Source organism: Solanum tuberosum, unplaced genomic scaffold (genome assembly GCF_000226075.1).
Source record: "Solanum tuberosum cultivar DM 1-3 516 R44 unplaced genomic scaffold, SolTub_3.0 scf00092, whole genome shotgun sequence".
NCBI classification, from domain to species: domain Eukaryota; kingdom Viridiplantae; phylum Streptophyta; class Magnoliopsida; order Solanales; family Solanaceae; genus Solanum; species Solanum tuberosum.
The window spans coordinates 757,231-771,360 of record NW_006239019.1 but is presented as its reverse complement, the minus strand read 5'-3'; the positions used below and the strand labels follow the sequence as shown (position 1 = coordinate 771,360).

At 34.7% G+C, this 14,130-nt stretch overlaps 1 protein-coding gene across 2 annotated transcripts; it reads right to left on the bottom strand.

Moving 5' to 3' along the window:
* Nucleotides 1-6,097: 6,097 nt before the first annotated feature.
* On the bottom strand, nucleotides 6,098-13,783 carry LOC102578531 (uncharacterized). 2 transcript variants are annotated; one of them, XM_015308909.1, is made up of 10 exons: nucleotides 13,337-13,783; nucleotides 12,461-12,730; nucleotides 12,099-12,225; nucleotides 10,310-10,371; nucleotides 9,968-10,195; nucleotides 8,531-8,652; nucleotides 7,112-7,250; nucleotides 6,606-6,791; nucleotides 6,375-6,495; nucleotides 6,098-6,289 (listed from the first exon to the last, which is right to left on the bottom strand). In XM_015308909.1, exons 1-8 carry the CDS (start codon nucleotides 13,727-13,729, stop codon nucleotides 6,630-6,632), a joined length of 1,503 nt encoding a protein of 500 aa, XP_015164395.1. In that variant the 5' UTR covers nucleotides 13,730-13,783; the 3' UTR covers nucleotides 6,098-6,289; nucleotides 6,375-6,495; nucleotides 6,606-6,629. The 2 variants fall into 2 exon arrangements, with proteins under 2 accessions (XP_015164395.1, XP_015164396.1); XM_015308910.1 differs by having other exon boundaries at nucleotides 6,375-6,476.
* Between the last annotated feature and the right edge of the window lie 347 nt (nucleotides 13,784-14,130).

Sequence of the window (14,130 nt, the reverse complement as noted above, 5' to 3'; positions counted from 1 at the left end):
GTTTTATGTAATTTTCATATATATTACTCGGTCCTGATTTATGTGATACAAATGAAATTTCAAAAGTCAATGAATTTTTTATAAGTTTTTTTTTTTATATTAACTTGTTAATTATTGTGATTTATAATATATTTACGTAAAACATACTCTAAATAAAAAAAATTAGCAACTTAAAATATATAAAAACATACTAAAAAATTGATCAACTTCAAATTTCATATGCATATATCACATAAATTGAAATTGAAACAGAAACAATAACATATATTGGGCCCCGTGCTGGCACGGGGTCCCATATCTAGTGTATATACTATATAGTGGATCCAATTGGAAAGTTTAACATGTGTGATCAGTTGGAGACCTCTTTAGTTTTTAGTAGTTTATGGGCCTTGACATTCAACTCTTACAATTATTGGATTGCAAATCTAACTAAATAGCAAGCCTCTTATATTTGAGCTTCATTCAAATGGATTGATTTTCGTCTTTTAACAAATTTGAACCTTAATATGAACCAACTATTGAAAGTTGCATCAATGAAACGAGATAAAAGAATCACGAGATGAAGGTTCAATATAATTCCCATCGAGTACAGAAAAATGTCTTAAATATAGAGTTAGTTACCCGGTATCTGTAGGAGGTAGCAGGTCGTGTGGACTAGTTGAGCTCCACACAAACTGCTTCAGTTCATGACTTACTCCTCAAACATGTTCTATCTTAAGCCCCTTCAACGTATTTGAAAAGACAGAAGCGCTTATATACCCTTTATATTGAGCAAAAAACAGATTTTTCATTGCCAGAAACTCGGAATGTAAAAGCTTTAGAAATCAAGATACCAGTCTACTGGGAATTAAGCCTCAGCTTGCACTTCCCGAAATCACACAACAATAAAATGTGAAAGATAGCCATAATGCTAAGTTTATTCACTAGATTAACTATTAGAAACAACATTCTGCCATTATCAAGCTTCATCATCAAAGATCAATGGAGAAAACAGTAAACTAAGCAAGCTATAAATAAGTTAAGAGCGACAAGCTGTATCACCCTAAATCCATCCAAATTAATCGGAATCCCAACTGCAAGTTTGGGAGATCAAGAGTAGAAATCAAGACTTGTACCATAAAGACATGAGCTCAAGAAGTTTGAACTTGCTCACTATTGATGAGGAAAAGGTTTTATTGAATAGTGTACCGAGATGGTCCAGAAAGGGGCACAAAATATCAAGTTCAGAACAGGCAGCCTATTATAAACTCCTTCCTAACAAATCTAAGAAATCCATATACTGATTCAGACTTACTAGTAGTCAGTAGACTACTTTTGCACTACAAATTTTGTAAGCAGTTCAAACTGCCACTGCCAACTTTCCAGAAATGCACAATGGAACAGTCCTCCATATCTGTTTTAACTCTTTAGGAACCACCTGTTACTGCCAACTTTCCATTAACCCCTTTACATAACGAGGCATCACCAACGTAATACGTCTAATACTTAAAAAGGATCCCAACAGTCTGGCAAATCTGCAGAGGAGAAAAAGGGTGCTCAACTGATTCCTGATTTTCTCGACACAGATAACATCTGGTGCATAGGACTAAACCTCTCTTCTGCTATTTATTCTGAGTTAAAACATGTTTCATCTTCCAGTGCCAAGAAGCTTCCCACTGTCCTGGCTGCTTTAATAACAGTCCATAGGCTAAAGCAATTCTTAGCTGAAAACTTTTATACTGTTTTCACTTCTACAAGAGCTTGACAAAAGGAAACAGAAGAAAGAAAGAAGACAAGTGCTTACAATTGCCACACCCAGAGGAGGTGGCCTAGTAGTCACTGAAGCGGGACGAAAAATCATGGGAGACCACTACAAGAAGTACCAAAAAATGTCTTACATCTTGGTATATAGAGAAGTACCAAAAAATGTCTTGCATCTTGGTATATAGAGTAAGTTAGCTGGTACCTGTAGGAGGTAGCAGGTGGTGGACTAGTCGAGTTGCGCCCAAACTGGCCGAAACACCACTGTCATATGAAAAACACGTGCTTAGTAATAGAGGGGTGATTAAATTTGCCAGGAGCAGCTGCTTCAGCTCATGACTCAGTCTCACTCCTCAAAAACCTGTTCTATCTTAAGCTCCTTCAACATATTTGAAAATATAGAAATGACACACTCTTTATATTAAGCAAAAAGCAGTTGTTCCATTGCCAGAAACTCAAATTGTAAAGCTTTGAAAATCCAAATACGAGAGTCTACTGGGAATTTAGCCTCAGCTTGGACTTTACCAACTCACACGTGAGTAATTTGAAAGATAACCATAATGCTAAACCAAGTCACTAGCTTACAACAACAACAACAGTAACAACATGCCCAGTATAAAACCACAGGAATGGTAGAGTGTACGAAACTCACTAGCTTACCTATCAGATTAACATCTGCCATTATCAAGCTTCATCATCCGAGATCAATGGAGGCGAAACAGTAAACTAAGCAAGCCATAAATAAGTAAAGTGACAAGCTGCATCACCCTAAATCCATCCAAATTAATCAGAATCTCAACTACAAGTTGTGAATATCGAGAGTAGAAATCAAGAATTAGACCATAGACACATGAGCTCAGAAAGTTTTGACCTTGCTCACTATTGATAAGATGAACATCTCCAACACAGAAGACACAAGTCAATTGTGAACTTTTTGAGCAATGAATTAAAAAGTTCCTTAAAACCATAGACCAACACTCAAGAAAATCTTTCAAAATTTCATCTTGGGATACTAACCAATTTCATAAATCCAAAATCTAGTAGAATACAAAAATTGAGTAGCTACTATGAAATCCAAAGATTCACAAGTCAGATCAGAATCTGATACCCCCAAAATTTTCAATTTTCACCATTTCTTCATTGATAGAAAATTCACTATAAAATACTCCATTACAAATTCAAAACAGAAAAATTACCCATCCACCAAAAAAAAGCAAAAATACTATATATCAAATTGATACCTCTAAGAGAACAAGATCATCTAAGATCTCGGAAAAAGAGGAGAATCAAAATAGAGAAAAACAGTTTCACGACCCCAATTCCTCACAAATCTTAGCAGATCTCTGAAGTCTCCGGCTTTTGGGTTTCGGCTTTGATGACTGAATCATCGCTGAATCTTGATACTTAGTCGGAACAGTCTTCAATCTCTTCCTTTGCTGTCTTTTAGGCAACGACCCATCTTTGCACTTCACCCCATCATCCTGTTTCTCAAAACACTCTGCTATAAAAAACCTTTCAAAGCTCAAAACTCTTCTCCTCCTCCTCGTGATGACCCTTTTCTGAATGTAAGGGACACCCACAACAGAACCATCAGTAACCTGATGAATGGCCTTGACTAGCAGATCAAGGCCTTGACATCTAGCAGTGGTGACAGAGGAAGAAGTTGAAGTTGAGGAAGATGAATCTATGGATGAAGCAAAGGAGTTATCGGTTAGGGAAGAGAAGGTGTACAAGGAAGACGAAGAAGACGAAGATGATGACGATGATGAAGATGAAGATGGTGAATTGGGTATGGGTTTTCGAATCCTCATTTTCTTGAAGAATTGAAAATGGAGAAATTTGAGATTTTTTTTTTTTTTTGGAAGAGAAGAAGAAGCAGAAGAGGAGGGGAAGGGGAAGGGAAATGGGGGATGTGAATAATGTGCCAAGAAGGAGGGGGGATTTATATTGGGATTTGAGTTTACATTTTTTTTTAATAAAAAAAAGAAAAGTATCGAAAACGCTCTTAAACTTGATGTAAATTATTAGTTTCAATTATAACTATTGTTAGCCTTAAAAACACTCATTTACTTGACTAATTGAAGTTAAATACACCCCGATCTTGCAACAAATGTAAAATACATCCCTAAATTCTTGTCAAGTTTAAGGATGTTTTCAATGCTTCTCTCGATTTTTATTAAGAGCCTCAAACTCCTACAAGAGTTTGAGACCACTTGCTATGTCATGTGGCATATCGGGAGTGTGTCGGGGTGTATCTAAGTTTAGTTAGTCAAGTAGAGGGGTATATTTAAGGCTGTCAATAATTTGAGGACGAAACTAATAATTTACGCCAAATTTAAGGGTGTATTTGATGTTTCTCTAAAAAATAAAATTACAGCCATCATTGTACTTTCTTTAGAGTTTATTTGAAATTGTTTAACATTATTGTTAAAAATTGTTTATTTTTAAAAATAATATTTTTGAATAGTATTTTTGAAAAAAATTTATTTGTGTTTGACTAATTAATTTGAAAAATGATTTTGATAAGTAGATTATGTTTGACTATTTTTTTAAAAAAAAAAGTACCTTTGAAAGTCAAATTAGGAAAAAAGATAAATAACAATATCTTTTTATTTAAATTATTTTAAATAACTCTTATAAAATTTCTATTAATTTTTCATTTTTATTAATTACCATGTTGATATTCAAATTTTCAATTAATATTATATATTTTAAAAGAAAGTTAAATATTGATGATATGATGAGTTAAAGATAATTAAAAATATCAAGGAAAATAAATTTAACCAAACTTATGGGTTATTAAAAAGAGATATATTAAAAAAATATATATAATTATGACAATAATATTTTGGTCTTGAAAAAAATAAACTTAACCAAAATTATGAGATACGTTATTTAATTAAGGGATATGATCTGAAAAATACCCCAACTTTGGTCGAATTTGTTGTTGCGATACTAAACTTTCATGAGGACCTATTACCTCCCTAGACTATTTAATATCGTATTTTAAACATATATATTTGTCCACGTGGACATAAAATAATGTAAAATTATAAATAGTAATGTGTCCACGTGGGCACATATATACCTTTAAAATACACTATTAAATAGTTCAGGGGGTAAAAAATATGGTATTAAATAGTCTAGGGAGGTAATAGGTTCTTATGAAAGTTTAGTATTGCAACAGCAAATTCGACCAAAGTTAGGGTATTTTTCAGACCCTTATCCCTTTAATTAATAAACTACATATTTTATTTCTCCAAATCATATGAATTTACTTGGCATCAACAATAATTATCAATTTTTCATCTTTAAGCAATATATGGATATATATTAATTAGCTATATTCAATTGATTACAAAATTTGTTATTGAGATCAATTAGTGACACAAGTTAATATAAACATCAAGTTTATGTTACTGTATGAATATATTTATCTTTTTCAATTTATCTGACATTAATAAAAACATTTGATATCGTTCGAATAATTATAATTCTAAATTTTGATATGTTATTATTTTCCTCAATCTAGCCTTTTACTTATAAATACTTGACTCTAAAGAAAAATTTCCATTCAAACAACAAAACATTATAAGGTTGGTCGAGAATAAAATAAATAATTTAACTAAATGAAGATTAAATAAAACGTATATCAAATATGTCATTATTACTTTATTTTATTTTAATTTAATAATATTTTGGACTTTTGATGTTCAATTATCGAATGAAAAAAGATCTCTTATTGCTATTGCTAGATCAATCAATAATTTTTTGATTGGACTTTTTTCGTATAAATACTCGACTCTAATACTTGCCTGATAGAAAAAATGATTCGTATAAATACTTGACTCTAATACTTAGGGTCATTTGGTGTGATGGATAAAGAAAACTAATCTCGGGATAAATTTTTAGTACCCCTCAATTCTTTATTTGGTTACAAAGTATGTTATCCCATGATTAATAATTATGACTAGGATAAATTATCCCTACTTGTGGGTGGAATACTAATCCCAGGATAAAAATGTAAAATAACAAAAGTACCCCTTAGTCCTTTTTTATAAGCAAACAACTTATTCTTAGTGTATTTTTGTAAACAACCAAACTCATTCTTAGAAATTATGTCCTATATATTTGACAAACCAAACAACCAATAAAAAAATAATCTCAGCATAACTAATCCTATCATAGCTTATTTCATCATAATCTGACATAACTTGTCTTCAAACCAACGACCCCTTATAGTATCCAAAGAAAATGATTCTATTTAAGCAACGAAAGATGCAAGGTTAGTCGATCATCATCTTTTTGAAGTCCTACCAAACCATTTTTGAAGTTCTTATACATCTACAGTTGCATATTCAAACTACAAAATTTTCTTTCTGAAATTGTAGAATTCGTCATTCAAGGTTTTATAGAACTTGCTCACCAACTGAGAATCTAATGATATCGTTGCTCGACTTCTGACTTTTGAGTACTTTTCTCTTCAACCGAAAGATGAAGGTTCGAGAAATCCAACTCGAGTTTCGATTATCAGGTATTTTGCCTGAACCTGAAAGCAGAATAAGATTATCATCAACTTGAAAAATTCTAAAGTTATCATTCTGAAGGATACCGGTATGCAGAAGATCTGATACCTTCGCATGAGCTGCTAGCAAAATGATTCCAGCTCAAGTATATGTCTATAACCAGCATTGCAAACTGCTTGTTCCGATAGTGTGCCTTAATTTGTTCACTTGCTTTATCCAACAAATCATCCTTCGCAGAAAACAGGAAAGAGCATCAAATGTATGTAGAAAAGAAGAATGCATCTTCATTAAGAAAAGGAACTGACATGAATTACAGATTATAAATGCTTAAGAACTTACAGAAGACTTCGTCAAAGGATCAGTTCATGTAGCGAGTGTCAAAGCTGGGACATTTGTAATTTGATCAACAGATTCCAGTCCTGGAAACTGCCCTATATCATGTCCTTCAAGTGGCTTATATTCATCGTGCAAACCAACAGCAAACTCATCTGAGCAAGGACCACCTTGTTCGAAGTAATCTGCAATCTGTAGGGAAGGTCCTATTATAAGCTTGGGAATAACATTTCAGCTTTAAACGTCAGAGTAAATTCAATAAAATGAGTACACGTTAAAGACACTGTGAAGAGTCCCACATCGGCCTTTTAAGGGTTGGGTGGTCTCTTTAATATGGCTTGGACAATCCTCACCTCTTGAGCTTAGCTTTAGAGGTTGAATTAGGGCCAACATCCACTTCTTTATGGACACAAACATGACAAATATTACTCTGGTTTAAGTTTATACATTTTATCATAATTAGCAGTGAGCCAATAATAAGGAGACAGAAAAATGAAATTCAGGGGGATTACTTGATCAGCAAGAGCTATGCCACTTAAAGCTGCAGCTTCTAAACTTGATCCAAGTAGCCAATCACCACATATACCAGCCCTTCCACGAGGATCAAAGATGCATGGAATTCCAGGAGTGTTGGTTGGAAGAGCTGCACCCCTGCAAAGTAGTAAAATAAACCATATGATTACAGATGGATAGCAGGGAAGAATTTCTTCTTCAATAGATTTAGTAAAAAGATAAGCAGAAAACTCCTAAAAAGGAAAACGGGGAAGTGGCATTAACAGGACTGGTTCATTCAATATTTACAACAAAGCAACACACCATACTGCAGAACCATGCAGTACGCGGGGAAAGAAACATGAGGACATTTGAAGGCAAAAGTAGGCAGTAGCTAAACAAGTTGCTTATGTTAAATTAGGTCTTAGACCTAACTCACACCCCAAAAGCTAGCTCAAAGGGAGGAGGATTGCCCAAGCCTTATAAATGTAATGTTAGAGCTCTTATAGGTATCATCAGGGCCAAGATTCAACAGCTCCTGCTTTAATTTGCTCTAGTTTTATTTTGCTGCTTGTAACTGAGTCTCAAGTAGATAGCAAACTGTGATAGTTTTGCTATGGTTTTGTCCTGCTTATACTTTGGTGATTAATAAATTGTTAGCCAGCCCCCACCTCCACCCACCCACCCCCAAAAAAAGCAACACACATTTCTTAGAATACATAGCTTTCTCATCATAGCACCAAGTCATGTTCTTGGACAATAACTGTAACCGAAACTCCAAATTCAACTGTTCAAATCCAATACTAACCCTAACATAGGAGCATCAATACTTAATAAAACACCCTCAGTGTTACCCAGAACCAGTTTTTCTTTGTGAGAACAGCTTCAACTCCAAGATATTCGACATGCTTCAGGAACTACAGTGCAGTAACAAGAAACACGACCATTGCTATAAACTTAGCAGCTTCAGAAGAGAAGATCCTACTAATAACACTCCACTCCCAACTAACAAAATTGTTCAACTGTTTACTGCCTAGATTGAAATTGGAAAGATGTGAGCTTGAAGGATCAATTGCCTCGATAAATTATATTAGAAAATCTATGATCAATAGCAATGAAGAGAAGTCTCCGTCACCCAAAATTATAGACAAGACATGTAGGAGAAGAGGTAGTCTTTTGCCATCTCAGAGAAGGTAATATAATTGAAGTGTCGGTCCATGTCATGCAGAAAATTTGTTTCAATTGATCCAGATAGAAGAAGCTGAGAAGTGAAAAACGTGCCCTGAATAAGGCTTAATTTGTATAGGTAGTGGTGCAGCATCTCTATGCCATAGTAACAAATACTCTATGTGATAGTTCTCCGTTCAGTTTCTCATTATGTATTAAGCATTTGCGACAATTAGCATACATTGACTAGATTGTTCAACACAACTTCATACCATAGTTGTAATTTTGTATAAAATGGCTTTTGGAGTGAGCTTTTTGATAGTCCTAGAGCCTTCTCAACACCCTCAAGCATAGCTTCCTTCACTTTCTCCGCCGTAGCATTTGGAATACTTTCCTGTTAAAGAAAATTTGATCATTCATGAGTATGCCCAATGCCGTCGGTATATGTATACATGCACAAACACACACACACCGCACAATTAATATACATACATTCTTCACCTGAAAAGTTCTCACAGCAATCATACTGTCCATGTATGTTCTATGTGGCTGCTGATATAGCAACTTACGACTAATCACAAAAATTTAACCATCCCCTAAAACTTGGCTCAGAACCTCCTATTTAACAAATTTAAAGATTGGAAACACTTCAAATATAATATTAAGCTAATACAGCTGACAAGGGACTAATATAATAAAACATGAATGATTGGCCGGACTCACTTTTTAGATAGTTCAGGAGGGGGATAGGTGATAGATCTCTTTGTTTTGCTGACTGTATACTCCTGATGTAATTACTAAATAAAATACACTATTGGTGTATTTTTGTCTATGAAATGTTAACTTTATCAAAAAAAAAAGAAAGGAGTAGAGTCGAGTTTCTCCCAGTTGTGGAGTAGTCTCCGTTCCCTTATTTTGTTTTGGTGTAAGCAGAAAGTCCCTTGTTGTGGAGTAGTCTCCGTTCCCTTATTTTGTTTTGGTGTAAGCAGAAAGTCCCTTGTTGTGGAGTAGTCTCCGTTCCCTTATTTTGTTTTGGTGTAAGCAGAAAGTCCCTTGTTGTGGAGTAGTCTCCGTTCCCTTATTTTGTTTTGGTGTAAGCAGAAAGTCCCTTGTTGTGGAGTAGTCTCCGTTCCCTTATTTTGTTTTGGTGTAAGCAGAAAGTCCCTTGTTGTGGAGTAGTCTCCGTTCCCTTATTTTGTTTTGGTGTAAGCAGAAAGTCCCTTGTTGTGGAGTAGTCTCCGTTCCCTTATTTTGTTTTGGTGTAAGCAGAAAGTCCCTTGTTGTGGAGTAGTCTCCGTTCCCTTATTTTGTTTTGGTGTAAGCAGAAAGTCCCTTGTTGTGGAGTAGTCTCCGTTCCCTTATTTTGTTTTGGTGTAAGCAGAAAGTCCCTTGTTGTGGAGTAGTCTCCGTTCCCTTATTTTGTTTTGGTGTAAGCAGAAAGTCCCTTGTTGTGGAGTAGTCTCCGTTCCCTTATTTTGTTTTGGTGTAAGCAGAAAGTCCCTTGTTGTGGAGTAGTCTCCGTTCCCTTATTTTGTTTCGGTGTAAGCAGAAAGTTCCTTGTTGTATAGATGCTTGGACGGAGTTTGTAGAGAATCATATTTTGGTATACCCCTTGTATATGGACAGTTCAGCCATGTTTATGAATGAAATACATTTACTTAATCAAAAAATAAATAGTTTGAGCTCAAAGCATTGTCACAGAAAGAGACCTGGGGGACTTTGTTCTGCTTTCCAAAGGTTGCAGTGCTGAAAAATGTCCAACATTGAGGACCACTATCTGAAGCTAAGAGTTTCTTAGTGTTGTTTGCCATCCATGAGACAGATTCAACCCCTTTTACAAAAGTCCCTTCAAAGGGAAGGGACGCTGCATTTAGTGCAGTTGGCAGAGGATCCTCAAATGCAGCAAGAAGAGCCCATATAGAACTGAGTTCAAGTCTCTGTGAAAGGTTATGAAAAACAAAATCATGAATTGAAACAATAAAACAGGAAAGAAAAAAAATTCAAGATACATATGCATCGATGAGAGAAGACCAGCTAATATTTGCCAATACCTTCATTTGTTTTGCAATGAGGGGTAAGCCTGATGCCGCAAGCAATCTATTTGCACATTTTCCTGGCAACATGTAAAACAAAATATGAGTGTACCCAAGGAGAAATCACAATTATGCAGGTGTAAGTATCTGTGCTTTCTCTAGTACACTGAGTGCATAAAGTCCTGTCAACATAAGCAAGCAACAATAAACTTACACATGAACACTAAGAAATCATCAAAAGATGCGGGATTAAAGTTCCTGTCCAAAAAAATAAAAAAAGATGCAGGACTAGACCAATAGCAGGATGGATTGGCAGAGGTCATGCGACCTACAGTTCCATAAATACTATACTAGATATGTGTCTCCATGGCTTTTCTTCCATTGGACTGAGAATTGGCCTGCCACCAAGGCAGAATCAAACATCAAAACTCATCATCTATTTGTTCATATACCATTGAATTGTAAAAAAAAAAAACAGAAGTGGATAGATGGTTTTTTTAATTTTGCCTTCGGGTCTACTTTTGAGTGCTAGATTGATCATCATTTAATTGATTAATCATTTTGGTCTGTCTAGTAACTTCTTAATGGTCCATGATCATCGTCTTTTCCATGTCAATATTTTTCTTATCTCAAGTCAATTCTAGGAGTTTCGTAAAGCTTTGTTCTTTCTTAGGCTTTTGCTTCTTCTATTTTACTTAAATACTAATTGGGTCAGTGCAAATTTAACATTTAAAACCTTAGTCTTCAAAAGCCTAATAATTATTTCATAGTAAATACGCATTTTCAAAATTTCTATGAAGGCCAACTTCTCTTCTTCAAACAAGCATAAAACGTTATTCACATATGTATTCAATATCAGTGCACTTATTCTCTAACTTGAAAATGTTTTCCTCTTTTTCTTAACTAAAATCTCCTCGAGACCACACATGATTTTTTGGGCATTTTGTCTATGTGAAGATCTTGACATTACCAGTTGCATTTACTCCTGAAATCACATGGCCAAAATATTGCAAGATCTTGACATTACCAGTTGCATTTTCGTTTTTTTAATATGGTAAGGTGGTTTTATTAATCACCATATACCTCATTACAGACATTTTTATTAATCCATAACCCTACTGTTTGTTGGTGATAATGGGAACGATCTAAGAATGCTTTTAGTTCCCATAGATCAGAGGACGATTAAAACTTTGAAAAAAATTGACAACCGAGAAATTTCCGAGGTTAGAGGAGCATGATTTGAAACTCGGTGGATATGCACTTATACACCACAATTCGTTTTTGTCTGCATCAGGGTTCAAAAACCCACGATGTGCACCTAATCTACACATCACGGTCACTCTTATCACTAGACCAAAACCTTGGGGGCTAAAAAACTCAAATAATTTATTCTTCAATGAAACATGGAGATAAATTTTCTTGATCAAAAGAAGAAACGAAGGCACACGGAGATAAACTATGGAAAATAAAGGTTTTTCTACTGCATATAAGTTGAATAACCAAAAACAAACATAGTTATAAGGAAAAGATGATAAAATAAAAGATAACAATTATTACTTTACTTCAATAACTCCCACCAATAGCTATGAGGAGAAAAGGCTCTTTGATAGCTATGGAGAAAAGGCTCTTTGAAGTGAAATATAGGCCAAAAACTATGAGCATCTTCTCTTTCACCACCACTAGGTTTTGTCCTCTTTGACAGATAAACTCAATGAAGGTTTGCTTTAGCACATTAAAATTTTGCTAATTTTTGCAAAGGAAAAGACTATCTAAAGACAAAACTACAATATAAATTGAAAATAATTACCATTATGTGCAATGACAATTGCATCAAACTGCCCACAAGGCTTCTGCTTCTCACTCAAGTGCCACGTCCCATTAAATGGTTCAAGTGCGCTTACCCAACAAGGCCGTACCACATTGACCAAAGAAGTCTGCCCAACATATCAAACTTTTATAAAATTGAGGGGTAATAGCACCCCAAAAAAATGACGCGACCAAAACATAAAAGGACAGTGAAAAAGTGAAATTTCATAAACTTACAAACACAAACATTAAAGAATTCCACTAAGCATACATTCTCAACAAACAAATTTGAAGGGAGTTGTTTAGTTGAATGGAGGCATTATGAGAAGAACGGTGTTAAGTATTACACAAAAGGTTATGCACCTGAGATAGTAATGAATCCGCAAGTGGGCGCATTCCGTTGACCCCTATATATTTAGGAGGTGAAGAAGGAAATGGAACAAAATGCCCACCAACTTCAAGCTCACCAATTGTACCCTTCCATTCACGAACCAAATCTCTCTTCAACCAGTCATCAACTAGCTCAGCAAACTTGGGGTTGGTCACCGTGAAGAACTGAGCTGCATGGTCAAATATCAAAGGCTGATGATCAATCATTCTTGTTCCCATTCTTCCTCCCAACCCATGTATTCCCTAAAGCAATCGAACATGATAAGAAGATACACCATAGCATTCTTCTACTGTGCATCACCATATAACTCTACGGATAACTGTCAAACAATTATAACAAACCAGCGGCACAGATAGTAATTGTTTTAATGAATGTTTGACAGCGTAAAATGTAAAACTTAGCCATACATATTTAGAGAAGAAACAAATGGCATAGATAGTAATTTTTTTAGAGAAGCCAACTTTATACTAGTTTTGGTTTCAAATCATTCAAACACAATTAAATACTTGGACTACTACATTCATGGTCATGTCAAAACAAAATGTAAACTGAGATGGAGGGAGTACTATACTCCCTCGTCCCAATTCAGGACACAAAGTTTAAAAAATAAAGGGACACTTTTGAATCTTGTCATCTTTAATTACAGAATTGTGTAGTCCTTTAAATCTTGTGGTCTTAAACTTGAAGATAATATGTTGTAATTGAAAAACTTACTAGATATAGAAAGACACACTCTTTCTTGGACAGTTTCTTTCCAAGGGAAGTAAACATTATCACAAACGGACTAAAACAATGCAATGTGAAATAGATTCAAGAACGCATAAAAGGGGAAAAGAATAATAGCCAACCGTGTCGAAAACGGTCGATCGAATGCCTCTTTTCTCCAAGTAAAGAGCACAGGTAAGACCAGACATTCCACCTCCAATAATCCCAACCACGGGGTCATCAGGAATGGGTTTAGTAAAATTAACTTGTTCTTGACTGAGACTTTTCTTGATAGTTGATCTTCTTGAAGTTCCATATCTGGGTTTGAATTTTCTTGGACTTGTGCTTCTTCTCTGTGTGGGATTCCTGGACTCCATACATCCCTTAATGCTTGATTTTATCGGATTACAGCGATTTGGGGTAATGGGGTTTGAAATAATGGGGAAGAAAATGGATACATTTGGGAACCTTGAAGATTTGAGAGGTTGGTGAAGGAAGGAAGAAGATAGAAGGGGGTTATTGCAAGCGCTGTTCATGGAGGGATTGGAGGGAAAAACGAAGGGCTGAGATATTGAAGAAGACAACTTAAGGATAACGCTATTGTTATTCTTTTGTTATTTATATACGACTAAAAAACCAATATCATAATGACACTTAAGATGACGCTATTGTTATTTAACTTATCAAAAACATGAATCATTTCAAGTGAATTATATATTAAAAGAATTGAAATATTTAAAAAAAACTATATTTAAACTTTTGTAACCTTTTAAAAGAAATTTTGAGTTGATCAAGATTAAACAGTTGTATATACTTATCTATAGTTTGTACATATAGTTAAGTTGTATTCAGTTTTTTTAGTGTATCACAATATATAGTTAGTGTATAGTTCATGTATATGTATGCTTTATTGTATAATCAACGTATGTTTTCTATG

Excerpts from the sequence above, each read along its gene's own strand:
- LOC102578531 (XM_015308909.1), bottom strand. The coding sequence starts at position 13,729 with ATGAACAGCGCTTGCAATAACCCCCTTCTATCTTCTTCCTTCCTTCAC. Across the intron at positions 12,731-13,336 it reads GATCGACCGTTTTCGACACG|GGAATACATGGGTTGGGAGG; the intron begins GTTGGCTATTAT and ends CGATTGCTTTAG. Across the intron at positions 10,372-12,098 it reads AATTGTCATTGCACATAATG|GAAAATGTGCAAATAGATTG; the intron begins GTAATTATTTTC and ends ACATGTTGCCAG.